The sequence below is a fragment of the Macaca mulatta genome, chromosome 20 (assembly GCF_049350105.2).
Source record: "Macaca mulatta isolate MMU2019108-1 chromosome 20, T2T-MMU8v2.0, whole genome shotgun sequence".
NCBI classification, from domain to species: Eukaryota; Metazoa; Chordata; class Mammalia; order Primates; family Cercopithecidae; genus Macaca; species Macaca mulatta.
The window spans coordinates 3,319,497-3,335,894 of record NC_133425.1 but is presented as its reverse complement, the minus strand read 5'-3'; the positions used below and the strand labels follow the sequence as shown (position 1 = coordinate 3,335,894).

Genomic DNA, 16,398 nt, shown 5'->3' with positions numbered 1-16,398 from the left:
TGGGTCCCATGGCCGAGGGGGCGGGACCTGCAGGCAGAAGCGGGGCTGACAGGGCAGAGGGTTCCGCCCCCTCACCACCCCTCCTGCCTGCAGCGCTGGGCAGCACGTACCTTCAGCAACAAGACGCTGGTGCTGGATGAGACCACCACCTCCACGGGCAGCGCAGGCATGCGTCTGGTGCTGCGGCGGGGCGTGCTGCGGGACGGCGAGGGATACACCTTCACGCTCACGGTGCTGGGCCACTCTGGCGAAGAGGAGGGCTGTGCCTCCATCCGCCTGTCCCCCAACCGCCCGCCGTTGGGGGGCTCGTGCCGCCTCTTCCCGCTGGGTAACGTGCACGCCCTCACCACCAAGGTGCACTTCGAATGCACAGGTGAGTGCAGGCCTGCGTGGGGGACGCGGTGGGATCCCCCGACTCTGTGATGCTGCGGAGCCCTCCCGTGATGCTGTGGGGTCCCTCAGGCTGGCATGACGCGGAGGATGCCGGCGCCCCACTGGTGTATGCCCTGCTGCTGCGGCGCTGTCGCCAGGGCCACTGTGAGGAGTTCTGTGTCTACAAGGGCAGCCTCTCCAGCTACGGAGCTGTGCTGCCCCCAGGTTTCAGGCCACACTTCGAGGTGGGCCTGGCCGTGGTGGTGCAGGACCAGCTGGGAGCCGCTGTGGTCGCCCTCAACAGGTGAGCCAGGCCGTGGGAGGGCGCCCCTGAGACTGCCACCTGCTCACTACCCCCCTCCACTCGCAGGTCTCTGGCCATCGCCCTCCCAGAGCCCAGCGGCGGCACAACGGGGCTTACAGTCTGGCTGCATGGGCTCACGGCCAGTGTGCTCCCAGGGCTGCTGCGGCAGGCCGACCCCCAACATGTCATCGAGTACTCCCTGGCCCTGGTCACTGTGCTGAATGAGGTGAGTGCAGCCTGGGAGGGAACCTCGTATCTGCCGCACGCGTGCTGGGGACCAAGACCTGTACCCCTGCCTGGAGCCTTGCGGAGGGCTCACCCCGGGCCCCACAGACAAATCCCAGTGACCCTGAAGCAGTACCCTCTGCTCTCAGCAGCCACCCTCCCCTGTGCCTGCTTTCCACAACGCGCCCCCTGCTCCCAGGACGGCCCCTGTGTTTACCCTGTTTTGTCCATGAAGAAACAGCTCAGTGTCATGGGTCAGTGCCCACATGACACAGCACCCAGCGCATAACTGCACCCCAGGAGTGGTGGGCACATGCTGGCCTCCTGCCCTGCTGACAGCTTGCTGTGCTCCCTGCCTGCCCCAGTATGAGCAGGCCCTGGATGTGGCGGCAGAGCCCGAGCACGAGCGGCAGCGCCGAGCCCAGATACGCAAGAACGTCACGCAGACCCTGGTGTCCCTGCGGGTCCACACTGTGGATGACATCCAGCAGATCGCTGCTGCACTGGCCCAGTCCATGGTAGGACGGCCCCGCGTGCCCACCACACCCCACATGCCTGCCAGGGCACTGGGTTCAGCCCACCAGGGTGGACGGGCAGCTTGGCCGAGGACCTGAGCCTCCCAGCCTGGGCTCCTTCCTGCCGTGACCTTTTTTGGTCTCTGACCTGCCTCAGTAGCCTCAGCCGTTCTGCTGTCCTGCATGAACCCAGGGTGCCTTTCAGGGGACCCAGGGTGTAAAGAGGGGCCCAGTTGTGGGGAGGGGCTGGGAAGATGCTGCTCTATGCCCTCCCCTCCTCCCCTCTCCCCCTTCTCTCTGACTCGTGTGAAGAGGTGCCCTGTGTGGCCGGTGGGCTGCATCACGTGGGCCCCGAGTAGAAGCCCTGGGTCAGGCGGAGCCCCAGAAGATGCTTAGCGGGGAGGCTGTGGGGGTCCAGTCAGGCGGGCTCTCCAGCTGCAGGGCTGGGGGTAGGAGCCAGGTGAGGACACACGTAGAGAGGAGGGTGTGTGCAAGGAGTGGGCCTAGGAGCGGGGCTGGACACTGTCGGCTCCACACAGGGTCCCAGCAGGGAGCTCGTATGCCGCTCATGCCTGAAGCAGACGCTGCACAAGCTGGAGGCCATGATGCGCATCCTGCAGGCAGAGACCACTGCAGGCACCGTGACGCCCACCGCCATCGGAGACAGCATCCTCAACATCACAGGTGCTGCTGCGTGTGCCCCACGCTGTCCCACACCATCTCTCCGCCCCACACCACCCTTTTCTCCGCCCCACACCACCCTTTTCTCCGCCTCCCTCCTCCGCCCAACCACCTCGCCCTCGCCCCATCCCATCTTTGTCCCCCTCCCCTTTCCCTGATTCCTATCCTCATCCCCCTCCCCAATTCCCATTCTCCTCCCCCTCCCCCTTCCCTATCCCATCCCTTTTTTCCATCTCTCTCCCCTTTCTCCATTCCCCCATCCTCCCCCTCCCCTTGTCCATTCCATTCCCCTTATCCCCCTTTCCCTCCCTTTGTCCCTGCTCCTCCCTCTCCCCTTTCTCCTCCCTCTACCCTTTTCCTTCCTTCTTCCTCCCTCTCCCTATCATCTCCCTCACCCTCATCCTCATCCCTGTCCCCTTCCCCCTCCCCATCCCCCGCCCTCTCTCCAGCTTCCCCCTTCCTTCTGCCTGCACCTCCCTCTCTGCCCCGTCAGGTTCCCCCTTTTTCCCAGCCCCCACCCTCTGGCTCGCCCTTTCTCCTAGCCCCCATTTTCCGGCTCCCCTTTCTGCCTGCCCCCACCCTCTGCCTCCCTCTCCCTGCACTGACCTTACACCTGTCTGCAGGCGACCTCATCCACCTGGCCAGCTCGGACGTGTGGGGGCCACAGCCCTCAGAGTTAGGGGCCGAGTCACCATCACGGATGGTGGCGTCCCAGGCCTACAACCTGACCTCCGCCCTCATGCGCATCCTCATGCGCTCCCGCGTCCTCAACGAGGAGCCCCTGACGCTGGCGGGTGAGGAGATTGTGGCCCAGGGCAAGCGCTCAGACCCGCGGAGCCTCCTGTGCTATGGCGGTGCTCCAGGGCCTGGCTGCCACTTCTCCATCCCTGAGGCCTTCAGCGGGGCCCTGGCCAACCTCAGCGACGTGGTGCAGCTCATCTTTCTGGTGGACTCCAATCCCTTTCCCTTCGGCTATATCAGCAACTACACCGTCTCCACCAAAGTGGCCTCAATGGCGTTCCAGACACAGGCCGGGGCCCAGATCCCCATTGAGCGGCTGGCCTCAGAGCGCGCCATCACTGTGAAGGTGCCCAACAACTCAGACTGGGCTGCCAGGGGCCACCGCAGCTCCGCCGACTCCGTTGTGGTCCAGCCCCAGGCCTCCGTCAGTGCTGTGGTCACTCTGGACAGCAGCAACCCTGCGGCCGGGCTGCACCTGCAGCTCAACTATACGCTGCTGGACGGTGCGTGCAGCGGGCGGGGCGCACGCGGCCCCCTGGCCTCGTTCTTGAGGGGAAGGCATTTCTCATAGTGCCTGCCTGGGTGTTTCTGGTGAAATCTGCTCTCTGCTTCGTGGACTGCTGGGGGCCACGGAGAAGCAGGTGCCAGCTCTGGCGCAGAGGCTCCTGTGGCCTTTCAGGCCCATGGCAGCAGGCGGACTCAGGAGGGCTGTCGCGGGTGTCCCCCGGGTGGTTGAGCTTCCTGGTGAGCGTCTGACCTGCATGTGCTGCCCCCAGGCCGCTACCTGTCTGAGGAACCTGAGCCCTACCTGGCAGTCTACCTGCACTCAGAGCCCCGGCCCAATGAGCACAACTGCTCAGCCAGCAGGAGGATCCGCCCAGAGTCACTGGAGGGTGCCGACCACCGGCCCTATACCTTCTTCATTGCCCCGGGGTGAGCTCTGTGGGCTGGCCTGGCAGGGCAGGGCGTCATGGGTCAGCTTTGCCCGGGTTGCTGGCCCTATGGGAACAGCAAGCAGTGAGGGGACTGGACCGGGCATGGACTCTGGGCCCCTGACATCTGACCTGGCGGAACCTGGGCTCAGTTCCACTGCCCCTTCCTCGCCCAGGACTGGAGACCAGGCGGGGAGTTACCATCTGAACCTCACCAGCCACTTCCGCTGGTCGGCGCTGAAGGTGTCCGTGGGCCTGTACACGTCCCTGTGCCAGTACTTCAGCGAGGAGAACATGGTGTGGCGGACAGAGGGGCTGTTGCCCCTGGAGGAGACCTCACCCCACCAGGCCGTCTGCCTCACCCGCCACCTCACCGCCTTCGGTGCCAGCCTCTTTGTGCCCCCAAGCCATGTCCACTTCGTCTTTCCTGTGAGTGGCCCCGTGCTCCTGGGAGCCTTCACAGGGTTGAGGAGGGCCTGGGTGGGCTCAGCTCTATCTCGAGAAGGCGCCGCGTGCACGTGACCTCCTGGGCCTGGCGGCTGTGTCCTCACAGGAGCCGACAGCGGGTGTAAACTACATCGTCATGCTGACATGTGCTGTGTGCCTGGTGACCTACGCGGTCATGGCCGCCATCCTGCACAAGCTGGACCAGCTGGATGCCAGCCGAGGCCGCGCCATCCCCTTCTGTGGGCAGCGGGGCCGTTTCAAGTACGAGATCCTCGTCAAGACAGGCTGGGGCCGGGGCTCAGGTGAGAGAGAGCGCAGCGGGGTGGCAGGGCCTCCCCTGCTCTCACTGGCTGTGCGGGTTGCACCCTCTGGGAGTGAGTCTCGTCGCAGGCGTCAGAACAAGGCAGTTTTTGCAGTGCTGTGTGAAGGGCTCATGTGTTAATCCTGGGAATGACCTCATGGGCACTCACTGTCCCTGAGAACTAGGACAGCTCCCAGCTGGAAGTAGGTGCCAGTCAGTCAGGGTGGGCAGCCTACGTTTTGCATAGCAGCGTGGCCCCACAAGTGACATGAGCTCAGCCTGTGCAGAGGTGAGCATTGCTACCACTGCAGGAGACTGCGTCTACCCACGATCCTGACTGCATAGCTCGTCTCTCAGACAGAGAGCCTCCCCGTGGCTGTTTCTTCAATAACCTTTTTGTTTTTGTTTGTTTTTGTTTTTTTTGGAGATGGAGTCTTGCTCTGTTGTCCAGGCTGGAATGCAGTGGCGTGATCTTGGCTCACTGCAACTTCCAGCTCCTGGGTTTAAGCGATTCCCCTGCCTCAGCCTCCTGAGTAGCTGGGACTACAGGCGCCCGCCACCACACTCAGCTAATTTTTCACCATGTCAGCCAGGCTGGTCTCAAACTCCTGACCTCAGGTGATCCGCCTGCCTCGGCCTGCCAAAGTGCTGGGATGACAGGCATGAGCCACCACACCCAGCTGTGTTCCCATTTTTTATGTCAGTGCTGTGGTTTCATCTTCGTTGGCCAGTTCTTTGTTTTGATTACCTACTTTTTAAAACTGTTAGCCGGGCACGGTGGTTCACGCCTGTAATCCCAGCACTTTGGGAGGCCGAGGCAGGCAGATCACAAGGTCAGGAGATCGAGACCATCCTGGCTAACACAGTGAAAGCCTGTTTCTACTAAAAAATACAAAACATCATCTGGGCGTGGTGGCGGGCGCCTGTAGTCCCAGGTCCTCAGGAGACTGAGGCAGGAGAATGGTGTGAACCCGGGAGGTGGAGCTTGCAGTGAGCTGAGATCACACCGCTGCACTCCAGCCTGGGCGACAGAGCAAGACTCTGTCTCAAAAAAAAAAAAAGAAAAAAAACTGTCACCTGGGTCTGTCACTGGGAGAGAAGGAGGGAACAGGGCTTCATGCTTTGTAGTCTGTGCATGAAGTGAGGGACGGGTATGTGGTGCGGGTCACTGGTTGTGGTGTGACAGGCGTGGACGGGTGTGCAGGGGGGGTCACTGGTTGTGGTGTGGACTGAGATGTGTGCAGCCGTGTTTGCATGTCATAAGTTACAGTTCTCTCCGTGTAATTTAATTATGTCCTTGCGGCCTTGCTGTTTATTGGACAACCTGCAGTAACCACAGCCCCTCATGTGTGGCAGAGCCGTGTAAAGCCGGGACTGCCCATGTGGCATCTTGAGTGCACAGAGGCCAAAGCTGGGACAACTTGCCTGGGATGCCACACGTGTTGGGCAGCAGACTGAGCCTCCCACCCCTCCCTCTTGCTCCCCAGGTACCACGGCCCACGTGGGTATTATGCTGTATGGGGTGGACAGCCGGAGCGGCCACCGGCACCTGGACGGTGACAGAGCCTTCCACCGCAACAGCCTGGACATCTTCCAGATCGCCACCCCGCACAGCCTGGGCAGCGTGTGGAAGATCCGAGTGTGGCACGACAACAAAGGTCTGTGCGGACCCTGCGGAGCTCTGCCTCTCTGCCCCCGCATTGGGGTGCCCTGCGAGCCTGACCTCCCTCCCGCACCTCTGCAGGGCTCAGCCCCGCCTGGTTCCTGCAGCACGTCATCGTCAGGGACCTGCAGACAGCCCGCAGCGCCTTCTTCCTGGTCAATGACTGGCTGTCGGTGGAGACGGAGGCCAACGGGGGCCTGGTGGAGAAGGAGGTGCTGGTGGCGAGTAAGGCCTGGTTCCATGTTCCTGCTGTGTGGGAGGTTGGGCGGGGTGGTCCTGCCTCACGGCCTCCTGCAGCTGGGCCCTCCCTGCCCCCAGGCGACGCAGCCCTGTTGCGCTTCCGGCGCCTGCTGGTGGCTGAGCTGCAGCGCGGCTTCTTTGACAAGCACATCTGGCTCTCCATATGGGACCGGCCACCTCGCAGCCGCTTCACCCGCATCCAGAGGGCCACCTGCTGTGTCGTCCTCATCTGCCTCTTCCTGGGCGCCAACGCCGTGTGGTACGGGGCTGTTGGAGACTCTACCTACAGGTGGGTGCCATAGGGGTCGGGACAGCCTCTTCCTGCCCAGCCCTTCCTGCCCCTCAGCCTCACCTGTGTGGTCTCCTCTCCTCCACACAGTGCGGGGCGTGTGTCCAGGCTGCGCCCGCTGAGTGTCGACACAGTTGCTGTTGGCTTGGTGTCCAGCGTGATTGTCTATCCCATCTACCTGGCCGTCCTCTTTCTCTTCCGGATGTCCCGGAGCAAGGTGGGCTGGGGCTGGGGACCCGGGAGTACTGGGAATGGAGCCTGGGCGTCGGCACCACGCCCAGGGCCACTCTCCAGTACTGCAGCCAGAGGGAAAGGTGCCCACCAAAGGCTGGCTCTCGGGAAGGGTCAACACAGTTGAGCAGCCTTAGCTAGACTGACCAGGGAGAAAGAGAGAAGACTCAGATGCCAGAATCATGAAGAACGAGGGCACTTCACTGCCCAACCCTGCCGACATTAACAGAACCTAAGCACATGGTACGGACAACTGCACAGCAGCACACCAGATAACTCAGAAGAAGCGAGCTCACAGCTGCACACGCTTCTGAAACGCTCTTCAGAAGAAAATCTCAGTACATCTACAGCAAGTGAAGAGGCCGAGTTAGTCCCTTAGAAACCTCCCGCTGGCCGGACGTGGTGGCTCACGCCTGTAATCCCAACACTTCAGGAGGCTGAGGTGGGCGGATCTGAGTCCAGGAGTTTGAGACCAGCCTGGGCAACCTAGCAAGACCCCATCTGTATAAAACATTAAAAAAAAAAAAATTTCCCACAAAGAGAAGCCCAGGCTCAGAGCCTTCAGTATATAATTCTTCTAAACAGTTGAAGAAGAATTAACACCAATCCTTCAGACTCTTTCCGAGAAATACATCAGGTGGGAACTCTTCCCATTCATACAGAAATGGTAGGCTGCACCCTTTAGGAATACACACATGGGCCGGGCGCGGTGGCTCAAGCCTGTAATCCCAGCACTTTGGGAGGCCGAGACGGGCGGATCACTAGGTCAGGATATCGAGACCATCCTGGCTAACACGGTGAAACCCCATCTCTACTAAAAAATAAAAAAAACTAGCCGGGCGAGGTGGCGGGCGCCTGTAGTCCCAGCTACTCAGGAGGCTGAGACAGGAGAATGGCCCGAACCCAGGAGGCGGAGCTTGCAGTGAGCTGAGATCCGGCCACTACACTCCAGCCTGGGCGACTGAGCGAGACTCCGTCTCAAAAAAAAAAAAAAAAGGAATACACACATGGGGGTCCTCAACAGGTCACATGCAGACCAACCCCAGCAGCACACAGAGAAGGCACGTGTGCCACAACCAGGAGGGGTTGCTCCTGAGTCCATGGCGGGAACCGGAGGCCACATGTGGCTGCTCATATTTAAGTTAATTAAAATGAAATGATGGCTGGGCATGGTGGCTCACACCTGTAATCCCAGCACTTTGGGAGGCCGAGGCCAGCAGATCACTTGAGGTCAGGAGTTCAAGACCAGCCTGGCCAACACGGTGAAACCCCATCTCTGCTAAAAATACAAAAAATTAGCTGGGTATCGTGGCAGGCGCCTATAATCGCAGCTACTCAGGAGGCTGAGGCAGGACAATCGCCTGAATGTGGGAGGTGAAGGTTGCAGTGAGCTGAGATTGTGCCACTGCGCTGCAGCCTGGGTGACAGAGCGAGACTCCGTCTAAAAATAATAAATGAAATTTAAAACTCTGTTCCTTAGCTGCACCAGTCGCCTGTCAAGTGCTCAGTGGCACACGTTGCAAGGGGCTGCCATCACGGACAGTGCAGATGTCACATATATCCACCATTCGAGAACATTCTGTCAGATGGCACTGGGCTCTGCCCTGTCTGCTGAGGAGGTGGCTTCTCGTCCCTGTCCTGAGCAGGTCTGAGCTGCTGCCAGCTGACCACTGCCCTTGTCCTGCAGGTGGCTGGGGGCCTGAGCCCCACGCCTGCCAGGCAGCAGGTACTGGACATCGACAGCTGCCTGGACTCATCCGTGCTGGACAGCTCCTTCCTCACGTTCTCGGGGCTCCACGCTGAGGTGAGGGCTCCACTGGGGGTCCCAGGCTGGGCTGGGGGTCCTGCCACCTTGGGGCAGCTTGGACTTAAGACATTGTGCACCTCTTAGCAGGCCTTTGCGGGACAGATGAAGAGTGACTTATTTCTGGATGATTCTAAGAGGTGGGTTCCCTAGAGCAACCTTGAGCCCTGGTGCAGGTCACTGTGTCTGGAGTGCCGGGGGTGTGCGGGCTGCATGTCCTTGCTGGGTGCCTGTGGCTCCATGTGGTCACACCGCCTGGGAGCGGGTTTGCTCAGAAGCCCAGCATGTGCATGCGTGACTGGACGGGGGTGCGGTGCGTGGGTGACACATCCCCTGGCACCTTGCTGACCCACGCCACTTGCAGCCTGGTGTGCTGGCCCTCCAGCGAGGGAACGCTCAGTTGGCCGGACCTGCTCAGCGACCCGTCCATTGTGGGCAGCAACCCGCGGCAGCTGGCACGGGGCCAGGCGGGCCATGGGCTGGGCCCAGAGGAGGACAGCTTCTCCCTGGCCAGCCCCTACTCGCCTGCGAAATCCTCAGCATCAGGTGAGCTGGGGTGAGAGGAGGGGGCTCTGAAGCTCATCTGCGCAGCTGGGCCCACGCAGTGCCTCCTATGTCTCTAGATGAAGACCTGATCCAGCAGGTCCTTGCCAAAGGGGTCAGCAGCCCGGCCCCCACCCAAGACACCCACATGGAAACGGACCTGCTCACCAGCCTGTGAGTGCCCGGCCCTCGGGGGAGGGGTGATGTCGGAGGAGGGGCCGGGACTCAGGCCAGGCAGCCGTGGTCCCTGGGGTGGGTGGGGTGGGCTGGGGGCTGTGGTTGCACCACTTCACTTCTCTGAGCCTTCCGTTTCTTGTCTGTGGAAGGAGTCTCATAGGATCCTCCAGGGCGTGAGAACCTTCCCTCTAGGGAGGGAGCAGGTGCATGGGGCTTTGGAGGAGCAGAAAGGCTCCTGTGTGAGGCTGGCCGGAGCCACATTTTTATTTTGGTCTCAGAGCAGTGAGAAATTATGGGTGGGTTTTTAAATACCCCATTTTTTTCTTTTTGAGACCATTTTTGATTATTTGTATTTTAAAGAATTTCTTGGCTGGGCGCAGTGGCTCATGCCTGTAATCCCAGCACTTTGAGAGGCCGAGGTGGGCGGATCACCTGAGGTCAGCAGTTCGAGACCAGCCTGGCCAAGATGGCGAAACCCCGTCTTTACTAAAAATACAAAAAATTAGCCAGGCATGGTGGCGGGTGCCTGTAGTCCCAGCTACTCAGGAGACTGAAGCAGGATAATCGATTGAACCTGGGAGGTAGAGGTTGTAGTGAGCTGAGATTGCGCCACTGTACTTGAGCGTGGGCGACAGAGTGTGACTCTGTCTTTAAAAAAAAAAAAAAAGACTGTGCGCGGTGGCTCATGTTTGTAATCCCAACACTTTGTGAGACTGAGGCAGGCAGAGCATCTGGGCTTGGGAGTTCAAGACCAGCCTGACCAACATGGAGAAACCCCATCTTTACTAAAAGTACAGAATTAGCCGGGCATAGTGGCTCACGCCTGTAATCCCAGCACTTTGGGAGGCCAAGGTGGGCAGATCACCTGAGGTCAGGAGTTCGAGACCAGCCTGGCCAACATGGCAAAACCCCATCTCTGCTAAAAATACAAAATATTAGCCAAGCGTGGTGGCGGGCGCCTGTAATCAGGAGAATCGATTGAACCCGGGAAGCTGAGGCTGCAGTGAGCCAAGATTGCGCCATTGCACTCCAGCCTGGGCCACAAAAGAGCGAAGCTCCATCTCAAAAAAAAATTTTTTTTCTCAATTTCTTGGTTGTTTTCCAACCTATCAACAAAGGGTCATATGGAGACCTTGTATGTAGTCATGCGCACCCAGCCTTTGGCAGAGTGCACCACACATGCCTGTGACCCCGGGCTCTGCCGTGCCCTCCTGTGCTCAGGTGCACTGAGGCGCACATGGCCCTGCCATCACGCTGCAGCTGCCTGCAGGATTCAGTGCGGTGGCACACAGTGCAGGTGCGGAGTCCCGGCGCCACAGGCCACACCACAGGGCCTGCATGAGCAGGGGCTGAGGTGTCTGGGTTTGGGTAACTGCACCCTGAGACATTTGCACAGCGACAGAATTACCTAATGACACATTTCTCAGAACATATCCCTGGCACTAAGTGGTGCGTGGCTTTTCCATCCACGTCTATTTTGATTTCTGTGTTATTCCTTTGAGTGCTTCTCATTGTCAAGCAACTAGGAACTAAAGAGGTATGAACTGCCCCTGGACTCAGACAAAAAGGAAAACTTCCTGATTTACAAAAGGCAGATAACCATGACACGAGGGCATCTTTATGAATAAATTGCCAGTCGGTTTTAAAAATACAGAGTATGGGGAAATCCAGGGGTAGTCACTACCAGCTGACCAGCCCAAGGTATCTCCAGCCCAAAGCTCTTTGTGAAATCCAGATTCATTGCTTCTGCGAGAATTTCTGGTGGCAGCTCAGACTCCACAGCCACACAGCACGTGGCCCTTGCCCTCCCAGCTTTTTCAACTCTTGGCTGTCCCTTGCTCAGACAATGCTTCGGGCTGACCAGGTCAGAGGCTTGGGTTCATCCTGGACCCCTCTGCATCCTTCCTCACTCCAGCCTCCAGCGCATCCCGTGTCTCCTTTCCCAATGCAGAGCATGGCCTTCCCTGTGCCTGGGCCTGCACCCTCTGTCCTGGCGGCACCTCTGCTCTGGCATTCCTGGCCACCCCATGCCTCCCTATCAGCCATTCTCCATCTCTGGCAGCAAGAGCCTGCTCCCCGAGTCAGACCGAGTCATTTGTGTTGCTATAAAGGAATAGTTGAAACTGGGTCATTTTTTATTTTTTGAGACAGAGTCTCACTCTGTCGCCCAAACTGGAGTGCAGTGGCACGATCTCGGCTCACTGCAAACTCTGCCTCCCAGGTTCAAGCAGTTCTCTGCCTCAGCCTCCCAAGTAGCTAGGATTACAGGCGCCCGTCACCACAGCCGGCTAATTTTTGTGTGTGTTTTTAGTAGAGATGGGGTTTCACCATCTTGGCCATGTTGGTCTTGAACTCCTGACCTCATGATCCACCCACCTCGGCCTCCCACAATGCTGGGATTGCAGGTGTGAGCCACTGCGCCTGGCTAAGTTGAGGCTGGGCCATTTTTAAATTTTTTGTAGAGACGGTCTCACTGTCTCCAACTCCTGAGCTCGTGATCCTCCTTCCTCAGCCGCCTGAAGTGCTGGGATTACAGGCCTGAGCCACCGCGCCCAGCCAAGAGTGCCTTTTATCCTCTGAGAGACAGCAAAACAGCAAGCAGTCAGTGCAGTGCGGCCCCCGGGTCAGGCGGTTCTTTCAGTGATAGGCTGACCAGGGCGCAGGTGCGGGAGAGCGCCCAGGGAGCCTAGGACTCAGTGTGTCGCAGTTGGTTTCGTTCTCCCCCTCGCGCATCTTTGCTGCCTCCATACCTCTTCTCTAGCAGCTCTGGGACTGGGCATGTCAGCATGGTGCCCTGATGCAGTGGCACAACCTCGGTGGTCATTGGCTCCTGGAAACACAAGCAGATCTCTGGCCCCAGGGACCCCTGCACACTTGGGATTTGAAAGGCATTTATATGTTTCCTTGTCCAAAAATTAATTTTAGGCCATAAAACTGCATGGGAGAGCCGGGCGCGGTGGCTCATGCCTGTAATCCCAGCACTTTGGGAGGCCGAGGCGGGCGGATCACAAGGTCAGGAGATCGAGACCACGGTGAAACCCTGTCTCTACTAAAAATACAAAAAATTAGCCGGGCGCGGTTGTGGGCGCCTGTAGTCCCAGCTACTCGGGAGGCTGAGGCAGGAGAATGGCGTGAGCCCGGGAGGCGGAGCTTGCAGTGAGCCGAGATCGCGCCACTGCACTCCAGCCTGGGCAACAGAGCGAGACTCCGTCTCAAAAAAAAAAAAAAAAAAAAAACTGCATGGGAGAGACACACTGGCCTCTAGATTGTGGAGATGCTCATTGGATAGTCGAGATCCAGTCATAGTTCGCAGGGTTTGGGGGGCCCGTTGCGCCCTGAGAGGCCGTGTGCGGCTGTAGGGGCGGCTGGTCAGGCTGTGGGCGATGGGTTTATCAGCAGAAAGTGAGTGGGAGAGGGACACAGGCGGACACCTGGCTTTGGCGCCTGGAGTGGCTCCTGGTTCCCTGGCTCCTAGCACCACTCCCACTCTCATTTGGGGTAGGGTCTTCCGTCTCTTTGTGGGGGGACCCCATGACCCGAGAGGCTCAAGAAACTGCCTGCCCAGATTAGCATGGGCTTGGCTGCCACTGCCTGCTGGAGGCTGGAACGAATTCACGGCCCACCATGTCCCCCAGGTCCAGCACTCCTGGGGAGAAGACAGAGACGCTGGAGCTGCAGAGGCTGGGCGAGCTGGGGCCGCCCAGCCCGGGCCTGACCTGGGAACGGCCCCAGGCAGCGAGGCTCTCCAGGACAGGTGCGCTTGCGTAGGCCTGGGATGCCCCCAGCCCCTCCCTGTTAGCTGCCTGTCACAGGTCTGTCTCTGCTTTCCCAGGACTGGTGGAGGGTCCGCGGAAGCGCCTGCTGCCGGCCTGGTGCACCTCCCTGGCCCACGGGCTCAGCCTGCTCCTGGTGGCTGTGGCTGTGGCTGTCTCAGGGTGGGTGGGTGTCGGCTTCCCCCCGGGTGTGAGTGTTGCGTGGCTCTTGTCCAGCACCACCAGCTTCCTGGCTTCATTCCTCGGCTGGGAGCCGCTGAAGGTGAGGGGGCTGTCAGGGGTAGGCTGCAGGCCTTCAACACGGGGGACCCCTCTGAAGCCACCCCCTCCCCAGGTCTTGCTGGAAGCACTGTACTTCTCACTGGTGGCCAAGCGGCTGCACCCTGATGAAGATGACACCCTGGTGGAGAGCCCGGCTGTGACGCCCGTGTGCGCACGTGTGCCACGTGTACGCCCCCCCCACGGCTTTGCACTCTTCCTGGCCAAGGAGGAAGCCCGAAAGGTCAAGAGGCTACACGGCATGCTGCGGGTGAGCCCGGGTGCGGCCTGTGCCACCTCCACCTCCTTTCTCCCACCTCCCACCCATGTATGCGGGACACTGTCGTCCCCCTTTCCTCACCCAGAAGGCCCTTGGGGGTTCAAGGCTCTGCAGCCTCTGCCAGGACTCCCTCCTACCCTATGCCCTCCACTTGCTGCTGCAGTCCCTGCCAGGGCCCAGCTCCAATGCCCACTCCTGTCTCGCCCTGAAGGCCCCTAAGCACCGCTGCAGTGGCCTGTGTGTCTGCCCCCAGGTGGGGTCCTGGGCAGGGTATGTGCTGCGTTACTTAGCCAGGTAAAGTCTTGGGGCGCCCCCTGCCAGCTCACCTTTCTGCAGCTGCACCTGCCGTAGCTGTGGGGGCCCCAGCTGTGGCCAAAGCCCTGCTGTCACTGGGCTGGGGCCAGGCTGACCACAGGGCCCTCTGTCCACCAGAGCCTCCTGGTGTACATGCTTTTTCTGCTGGTGACGCTGCTGGCCAGCTATGGGGATGCCTCGTGCCATGGGCACGCCTACCGTCTGCAGAGCGCCATCAAGCAGGAACTCCACAGCCGGACCTTCCTGGCCATCACGCGGTACGGGCACCTGGTGTACTGGTCTGTCTTCTGGGCTTTGGTTTTGCCCTTAGTCCAGCTAGATCCAAGGGGACATGTGGAAATATGTAGATACCTTTTTGGTTGCCAGAACTGGAGGTTGGTGCTGCTGGCATCAGTGGGCAGAGGCAAGGGAAACAGCTCCGTGCCCTGCAGTGCACAGGATGGGACCATGACAGAGAACTCTCTGCCCCAGCACGTCCCCAGGATAAGGCTGAGGAGCCCAGGTCTAGCCGTGGCCAGCAGGGAAGTGGGAGCCATGTTCCCTGGGTCTGTAGTGGCCACTCACTCCAGGCGGGCATAGGGCAGTGGGGGCTGGAGCACGTGACTGTGTCTGGTGCTGTGGCAGGTCTGAGGAGCTCTGGCCATGGATGGCGCACGTGCTGCTGCCCTATGTCCACGGGAACCAGTCCAGCCCAGAGCTGGGGCCTCCACGGCTGCGGCAGGTGCGGCTGCAGGAAGGTGAGCTGGCAGGGGGTGCCCCAAGACTTAAATCCTTCCTCTTGTCCAGAGAGCGGCCTTCAGCGGAACTCTGGCATCAGCTCTGCTCCCTAGCTGTGTGACCTTTGCTCTCTTGACACCGCAGTTTCCTTCTCTGTATAGTAGAGATGGTAACATTGTCTAATTCATGGCTGCTGGGAGGGTTCTCTGGGGTGGTGCGGAACCAGAGCTCAGGCGAGCTGGCCAGCAGGAAGCACGCCTATTGGGTTTTGCTGACGCCCTGGTCCCGGCCCGGGACTCTGTGTTTCAGCACTCTGCCCAGACCCTCCCGGCCCCAGGGTCCACACTTGTTCAGCTGCGGGAGGCTTCAGCACGAGCGACTACGACGTTGGCTGGGAGAGTCCTCACAATGGCTCGGGGACATGGGCTTACTCTGCACCGGATCTGCTGGGGTGAGCAGAGCGAGGGCCCCAGGCGTCTGTGCCGAGGACAAGGGAGTAGTTCTCCAGGAGTGCTCCGGCCTCTTGACCAGCCTGGCTCAGGGGTGCCGGAAGGGCTGGGGTGTGGCACCAACGCCACCCCTCTCCGGCAGGGCATGGTCCTGGGGCTCCTGTGCAGTGTATGACAGCGGCGGCTACGTGCAGGAGCTGGGCCTGAGCCTGGAGGAGAGCCGCGACCGGCTGCGATTCCTGCAGCTGCACAACTGGCTGGACAACAGGTGGGAGCTCCCTCCCCTGCCCTCTCCAGGGTGGCTGCAGTCACCAGCCAAGAGCCCACCCTTACCCCTCAGGCCCCCGCTGGCCTAGGAGGCTTCCACAGCCCCTCAGCCACGCCTGTACTGCGTGGTCCCCAAAGCTTCCGCCCTGCCACCTTCTCCTAGTGACCCGCACCCTCTGCGCAGGAGCCGCGCTGTGTTCGTGGAGCTCACGCGCTACAGCCCGGCCGTGGGGCTGCACGCCGCCGTCACGCTGCGCCTCGAGTTTCCGGCGGCCGGCCGCGCCCTGGCCGCTCTCAGCGTCCGCCCCTTCGCGCTGCGCCGCCTCAGCGCGGGCCTCTCACTGCCTCTGCTCACCTCGGTACGCCCGCCCCCGGTCAGACCCCGGTCCTCCCACCGGCAGCGTCCCACCCCTCGCAGGGCCACGCCCTCGGCAGCGCCCCACCCCTCGCAGGGCCACGCCCTCGGCAGCGCCCCACCCCTCGCAGGACCCCGCCCCGGCAGCGTCCCACCCCTCGCAGGACCCCACCCCGGCAGCGTCCCACCCCTCGCAGGGCCACGCCCCCGGCAGCGTCCCACCCCTCGCAGGACCCCAGCCCGGCAGCGTCCCACCCCTCGCAGGACCACGCCCCCGGCAGCGTCCCACCCCTCGCAGGACCCCACCCCGGCAGCGTCCCACCCCTCGCAGGGCCACGCCCCCGGCAGCATCCCACCCCTCGCAGGGCCACGCCCCCGGCAGCGTCCCACCCCTCGCAGGACCCCAGCCCGGCAGCGTCCCACTCCTCGCAGGACCACGCCCCCGGCAGCGTCCCACCCCTCGCAGGACCACGCCCCCGGCAGCGTCCCACCCCTCGCAGGACCCCGCCCCCGGCAGCG

At 61.0% G+C, this 16,398-nt stretch overlaps 1 protein-coding gene and 1 long non-coding RNA gene across 3 annotated transcripts in view; one reads left to right on the top strand and one right to left on the bottom strand.

The window, feature by feature from the left end:
- Positions 1–16,398, top strand: part of PKD1 (polycystin 1, transient receptor potential channel interacting) — a 48,620-nt gene that overhangs the window by 29,725 nt on the left and 2,497 nt on the right. Inside the window, exons 18-42 of one of the 2 annotated variants that reach the window (XM_015125345.3) lie at positions 94–373; positions 463–676; positions 743–902; positions 1,267–1,419; positions 1,956–2,100; positions 2,721–3,341; positions 3,615–3,771; positions 3,947–4,199; positions 4,324–4,519; positions 6,006–6,176; positions 6,263–6,406; positions 6,500–6,710; positions 6,801–6,927; positions 8,629–8,745; positions 8,836–8,885; positions 9,110–9,291; positions 9,369–9,462; positions 13,101–13,219; positions 13,298–13,500; positions 13,573–13,767; positions 14,209–14,348; positions 14,716–14,828; positions 15,118–15,259; positions 15,400–15,525; positions 15,709–15,883. In XM_015125345.3, the coding sequence (XP_014980831.3) occupies positions 94–373; positions 463–676; positions 743–902; positions 1,267–1,419; positions 1,956–2,100; positions 2,721–3,341; positions 3,615–3,771; positions 3,947–4,199; positions 4,324–4,519; positions 6,006–6,176; positions 6,263–6,406; positions 6,500–6,710; positions 6,801–6,927; positions 8,629–8,745; positions 8,836–8,885; positions 9,110–9,291; positions 9,369–9,462; positions 13,101–13,219; positions 13,298–13,500; positions 13,573–13,767; positions 14,209–14,348; positions 14,716–14,828; positions 15,118–15,259; positions 15,400–15,525; positions 15,709–15,883 (4,488 nt within the window). Of the gene's footprint in view, positions 1–93; positions 374–462; positions 677–742; positions 903–1,266; positions 1,420–1,955; positions 2,101–2,720; positions 3,342–3,614; positions 3,772–3,946; positions 4,200–4,323; positions 4,520–6,005; positions 6,177–6,262; positions 6,407–6,499; positions 6,711–6,800; positions 6,928–8,628; positions 8,746–8,832; positions 8,886–9,109; positions 9,292–9,368; positions 9,463–13,100; positions 13,220–13,297; positions 13,501–13,572; positions 13,768–14,208; positions 14,349–14,715; positions 14,829–15,117; positions 15,260–15,399; positions 15,526–15,708; positions 15,884–16,398 lie in introns of both variants that reach the window. The other variant, XM_015125344.3, reaches the window with a different exon arrangement.
- On the bottom strand, positions 12,245–15,870 carry LOC144337846 (uncharacterized). The gene is made up of 4 exons (XR_013411444.1): positions 15,692–15,870; positions 15,126–15,132; positions 14,290–14,406; positions 12,245–12,295 (listed from the first exon to the last, which is right to left on the bottom strand). It is a non-coding gene; the product is annotated as an uncharacterized LOC144337846 (long non-coding RNA).